The sequence below is a fragment of the Bremia lactucae genome, assembly GCF_004359215.1.
Source record: "Bremia lactucae strain SF5 chromosome Unknown BlacSF5_NotPlaced_183_SHOA01000117.1_1171385bp, whole genome shotgun sequence".
Lineage (NCBI taxonomy): Eukaryota > Oomycota > Peronosporomycetes > Peronosporales > Peronosporaceae > Bremia > Bremia lactucae.
The window spans coordinates 160091-166609 of record NW_027152196.1 but is presented as its reverse complement, the minus strand read 5'-3'; the positions used below and the strand labels follow the sequence as shown (position 1 = coordinate 166609).

General features: G+C 42.9%; 1 protein-coding gene across 1 annotated transcript; it reads left to right on the top strand.

Annotated features, from left to right (window-relative positions):
• Positions 1-4602: 4602 nt before the first annotated feature.
• CCR75_002653 (uncharacterized protein) lies at positions 4603-5885 on the top strand (the record flags this gene model as incomplete). Its single annotated transcript, XM_067960750.1, has 2 exons — positions 4603-4677; positions 4746-5885. The coding sequence occupies 2 exons, from the start codon at positions 4603-4605 to the stop codon at positions 5883-5885; spliced, it is 1215 nt and encodes a 404-aa protein (XP_067815690.1).
• Between the last annotated feature and the right edge of the window lie 634 nt (positions 5886-6519).

Here is a 6519-nt window from a genome sequence, read left to right as displayed (position 1 = left end):
GACACTCGACATGGAACGACCTAATCTCACTTTCGTCCATCGATGAGCTACTGAGAATCCGTGCGCTCTCAGAAAATACTATTGCCGACCGAATATCGGCCACCTAGAAGTCATCGTTGACAAGTACGCAGATCTCCTTGACTTTGCCACTGCCCTGATCACGCAAGAACCGTCTCGGTTCGAACGTTTGCAAATGAGTTATCTCCGAAGTTAAATTCGGAGGCGCTGATAGATCAAGTGTATAAGCGCCTACATTTGATCCATTGTTTACTAAGACAGTGACTGTCTCCGTTTCGTTTTTTTTATTTTTTCGAACCTTTTTCCAAAGGTACTTAGAAACCTTTGACCACCCAATCTTTTGGGTAGTATCCTTCTTAGCTGACTCTAGCTGTGGTTACGCTACCACAGCGAGATCCGCTACTATCGACTCTTCAGTCGATCTAGGACTTTCGCACTGTCTCTTATAGACAGATGTTTCAAATGTATTGGATGTTGCTTTCAAGCAAGCATCCCTGTTTCGTACCACTCAACTTATCGAGTGGTTGAGCTTCGACACTGCCTAAGCTTGTGCACAGCCGTCGGGATCTAACTCCACAGTTTGTTGGAAATTCACGCTGAAGTCTTGTGCAGCCATGCAAACAACCGAATCACAAGTGAGGCTGGCCATCGCACTCACTCGTAGGACATCCACACACTTGTGGACGCTCTAAGACGTTTATCGGTGTGCCATCTGATGAACAGAGACAAGCATCGTCACGACTTGATGCTGCCAATTTATACATGGCTCAAATTTTCTGAGCCATGGTAATCCAATGATGACATCAAGTTTGTCATATAATCTAGTACGATGAAATCATCATCGTACTCATTACCCTTAAACGTGTATTTATTACTAGCTACACATTTCTTAACCGTTACGAATCCGTCTGTTGCTAGACTCACTGTCATCCTCGTTGGAGATTATTATCGCGCTTAATGAATTTGAGCCTGCGATCTTCTAGCAATTGGCGTCTAAAACAATATTTGACGCCCCACAGCCGACTAGGGGCTTAAGTGGCAATTTTTATTTGACACAATCAGGGTGATGAGATTAACCTCATCCCTTGGGGCAGTCACACACAATGTGTGAGGAGCAACTTTCGTCAAAAGACCTGCAACATCTTTTGACATTGTTAGATCAGTAGGGCGCTACGCACCTACTGACTACGACCGTTTTTTTCGATCCGTAAAATTCAGGAGCTTTCGTGCCTCACGATGCATTGCATGGGTCCATCACAATTACTGCATCCCATCCCCACAATCTTAAGAAAATGCTTCACGAGCAGGTAGCATTAGATTTGAAGAAAATGGAAGTGCTCTTGAGTAGGCCTTCCTATCATAAACAAATGTATGAATGCGTGATATGGCGTAATCTTGGCCAGATTTTTTACTTTTGTGGGTTACAAAATGTAATCGCTGTCAAAAAATGGGCCACTACGCATATGAGTGTAGTGCCCTACGGTCAATGCCTAAAAACACTGAGCGAAAAGACTGACCTCTCGCTAGGAACAGCGAAGGACGCGGATCCGACGCTGTTGCGAAACCGCAACGGCGAGGGTTTGTAACTTGAAAAAAGCGAGGTTTCTTGCTCTCTACACACGAGAGATCCAAGGGTTTTCGACCTTCATTCTCTTGTCATCTCGGTGGGCGATATGATTTGAGTGGACGAAGGCCTGTTTCAGGCTAAAGTCCTCCTGTTCCGCGATGGAGATCGCTTGGTCTAGTGACTCAAATTCTAGCCGACACAGGTGGGTCTTAACAGGTCCGTCTGCAAGACCTTTGATAAGCACAGTTACGTGTGTTTGTTCATCTATTGGATGACTCACGATACGACTGACCAGGTATCGTGTATGTTGGGCATAAGCGTGTAGATCACGCTTGCCCTGCTTCAAATCCAGGAGCTCAGCCCGAGACCTGAATTCGGCACGTGGCGGTTCAAATGTATGTCTGAGCCGGCTCTTCAAGACCTCATACGACCCAAAAACGGAAGGGTATCAAAGCTTGAGCCATAAGGCCCAAGATTTGACACGTCCGGCTAAGTTGGACATGCCAGAATTCACTTTCGTCGCATCATCACTGATACAACGAGCTTCTATGCCTCGTCGAATCCGACGAACCATCCCAAAAGGGAATCGCCTTCGACTGCCTATAAACTTAGAGATTTCTATCTTTAAGCTATCGGGTCGACGCGGAATCGTCGGCCCATTACCGCATGTAATTCTGCTGTCTCAACAGTGACTACAGAGTAGGTTAGGTGTCTCGAAACTTTACGTACAGAAGGGTACAGAGGAAGGTTTTGAAGTTGCTAAGGGTCGTTAGCTACCAAAGGTAATTCAAAGGATTAGAATTAGGGAAAAGTAAAACTGTATTAATATATTTAGGTTCCAACGTAACGATCTTCTGTCTACTACTTAACTTAGCATAATAATGTATAACTAAATATGGAGCCTCCTAGCGCACCGCGCAATCGTGTCTTGGAACGATTGGCGGGGTTGATTTAGACTTTAATCAAATAATCAATAGAGCCAATGTTTTATTGCATCATTAATACCAAATTTGGTATTTTTTTGGAACTATTTAAGTCAAAATTAATAAGGATAATAATTTTGGATTTCTTTGTTTATTTCCTCTTATAGGAATTAATTATTGTTATTTCCCTTTTTAGGAAATAATACTTATGTGACGACACCCCTTTACATCATGATAAACAACATTTTGTGCAGAAATCGTAACACAGTAAGTAGTAAGAAGGAATCCGCCTTAGCCGAGTAGATTGAAGCACGCGCATAAATGCGCAAGGAAGAACCTTGGCTTCCGTGAGTGTGTAGAAGCTGTTTGAGCCACTGGTGAATATTAATGGCAGATAATGGATTGGATTCAATCGTCACGACGATGTCCAAGTGGGCAATGATACTGCAAAAAAAATTCTGATTTACATAGCAACCCGAACTAGCTAAACTTCCTTAGAATCAACACTTTTGTCCCGTTTTTTGTATTGGTTTCAAGACTAAAATCAAGCAATTCTCTAAAATTGGCGACGCGGAACGAAAGCCTCACATTCAGTACAACACTATTGTTACAACTGACTGCCAATAAGCGTATTTTTTACATTCAGTCCAAAGCAGGGTCATGATAAGTATTGGCTACGTCAGACTGAACTAGCACTAAATAGAGCAAGTTGATGGACCATTACTACTTTATCACCCATTTCTTTGCTGTAAACGAGAGCGCAAGGATAGAGAGGTAAAATGGAATGCCTTGATTTTTCTGTGCTCTGGCCCTCTCCATCTCAAAGGTTCTACTTCATAAGGCGGCCAAAAAAAGTTTTGCTGTGAGGCTTTATTTCCAGCTTTTAGAAGCCGTAGGGTTTTGGTGACTTTTGTGCTACAGACATGCCTTCCTTACTGCTTAAATATGCATAGCTAGAACTAACTGGTGACCTAATCATTTGTGTAGCTGTCGCAGGTGCTTTGAGAAAAATCCATGCTGGTGGAATGTGCTTTTTCATTTCTATGACGTCAGCATCTTAGTTGCCTGTCAATACGCTTTGATTGTAAGCAACCCTTGAAAGATGAGACTTGCTGTGATGGTTTTCTAAAACATAAAGTTCGATACTTATAACATTTGCTTAATCGCGGTCTCGAACACTCTGCCAAAGCTTCAGTTAACCGATCCGGTTTTGAGTACCCTTGACGAGCAAGCCCTAATTAGGCTAAAGTGTCAGCAGCCTTTTAAGGACGCGTTGACATGGGCTTTACCATAAACATAAGAATGATGTTTCTGATGATAGAAGTTGTACTGTAGATCGAGCGCGTGAGTATCTGCTGTTTTTGGTGGCTTACATTTTTTTCTAGATGATTCAATTGTTTATTTTTGAAGCATTTAAAAAAAGGATATTCAATTCCTCAAAAGCTCATATGAAGAATAATCTTCAATTGCAAATAGATGGTATGTTGTATTCAATCAAAATTTAGCGGTCTTGGCCAATTACTGAGGCAGAAATTGAGGACGTTGGTGTTTTGCTACTTAAACTTAGTTGCGTGAAAGCTGTCTTTCATCCTTGAAAAGGCTTTAATATGTCAGCCCCCCATCGCAAAATAAAGACCACCTGTTCAGATAAAAGCGGGCTCACACTATCCTATCTTGGTCATCTGCGATACATCAGCTCTTTTTATCACAATTACTTTTCACAATGGAGTTTAACCTTTCGTCAATGCATCAACGGCATGACATGGCCATCCTTTTGCTATAAAAAATTGAGTTTCTCGTGTTTTGGAAGATTCTAGGCGCACGAGTAGAAGTAGTGAGTGACTCAATGCAGTAGAATTGGTACAATATCTTAGCAAAGTACAAGGCACCTAACTTTATCGACTCGGATAAACTGTGCGGTCGCCAGCTGCTTTTCTACCACAGCACGTCAGCACCCGTGCAAGTTCAATACCTCCTCACGATAATCGTCTGTTTCTCTAGCAAGCTGTCTGCTTCTTTGCAGCACTGCGTGCCAATAAATAGTTCGTATACAATCAGCGTGCGACTGCCCGTCGCTTTCAAAACTGAATTGCAATGGTGAACTGCAAAGGTGTCAAGAGTTCGCCCACGAGTCCCACGAGCCGCGAAATCTGCCACTTTTGTCGAATTGTGCGTAAAATCGTTCTTCTTGTTGCAAAACCACAATCGTTTCACACGTTCTTTTTGTGTGGTTTCAGCAATTCTGCGACGAATGCTACAGTGCCACTTCGAAGATTGCTCGGCATCAACACGCGTGTCTCCCGTGCATTCGACAACTTCAGCATCATGTCATGTCTTTCGAGGAGTCGTCGCCAAAACATCGACGAAGTCGCATGTCCCGCTTTCATCTACCTAATTCTGGAAGACCTCGCATTGAATCGCTCTCGGTCATGACGAGAGAACATCGGGAATGCATTCGTAGGGATCAACCAAGACCGAAATTCCTATCCGTAGGAAGCAAGTTACAAGAGGTTGAAGTATTTCGACGTGGTCCGATTGAGAATCACAAGCTTTTCGAGCACGAGTCTTCCCCCGTGGCACCCTTTCGACGTCACACTTCCATCCTTCCGTCAGCCTCTCAAGTTGGCGACTCGTCCAGTGCTTTCAAGACATCCAGGAGTCGACCGTCTATGAAAACCAATGCCACGGAGCAGGAAGCGAGAAACAATGGAAGCGTTACGAACGTCCAAATTCCAACGACTAGCACTACTTCTTTACCAAAGGACTTGGTTCAAACAATAGGCTTGAATACTTTATGCACTCCTTCCAGCAAAATGCATCGTTTATCCGTACCCAAGCCAACGTTTAATCTTTTAGAAGAGTCGGATATGCAAAAGCTTTCGCTAGCAGATTCAAACGTACTCAAGCAAAAGGATCGTACAAACACTTTCAAGAAGCGGAAGGGCCCCGTTGCCGATAAGGTGCTCAATTCTGTTCTTGATGAGTATTTTGCTACAAGTAACGCAAATCATACGTTCGAAAAACTCCCGATGACGCGCACTGCTGAATCGCTCAAGAAAGAGTCAAGACAATCGAGTCGTGTCTCCTCTGGAAGTCGCAACAAGTCTGTCGACCTTTCGTCTGTAAAATCGCGACAACATCGACACGTGATACGGAATGCGTTAAAGATTTCGCGCTCAATGAATCAAGAGCCAAAAGCGAAAGTGCCTTTTCAGCATCAAAAGACCACGGACCATATTGACTTTCATCTGTCGCAATTCGGGCTGAAATCTTGCCGGCGATCGACCGAAGCGGAAAAGGTTACTGTAGTTATGCAATCGAAGAGCAAGCCGTGCGACTTAGCGTATCTACAAATGTACAAGTCATCCAAATGGTAGAGACTCTCGAGACTGGATGAATGGTGGGTTCTAGTATCGTTTAAACAGCTTAATGTGAGTTTTGAATTCTGCCCCTCAGTCTTTATGAAACAGCTCGGATGATCAATTCGCTACTTCACAAACGACAATAGCTATTGATTTTATATATTCTGTCCATATCCCGCTTCGCAATGGAGGCGTAATGACTATTGTTATCATGTCAATTGCCAACGTTACACAAGCTTTGACCCGGAAGCAAAAAAAAATATCGAGTGTTATTGTGAATATCTGATTATAACCTGCATCTTTCGGTTTGAAAATATTGAGCCTCAGTGGGAAGCGCGTAAAATAATAGATGGGCACTATAATGGGGTGCGACATAAATAATATTTTTATAAGAGGACTACTGTAGTATATATTATTCTCTATGAGATGAAATAAATAAAGAAGTACAAAAAAATATATCTTCGTTAGTGTTTACCCACTCTTATTGGTATTCTCTCACCCCCTAAAACTATTATCATCACTCATCGTACCACTCACTCATCACGCGCGCTAACTTTCAACTACACCTTGGCACAAACACACCATAAATTGAACTCAACTTATTAATCATCACTCATCGTACCACTCACTCATCACGCGCGCTCACTTT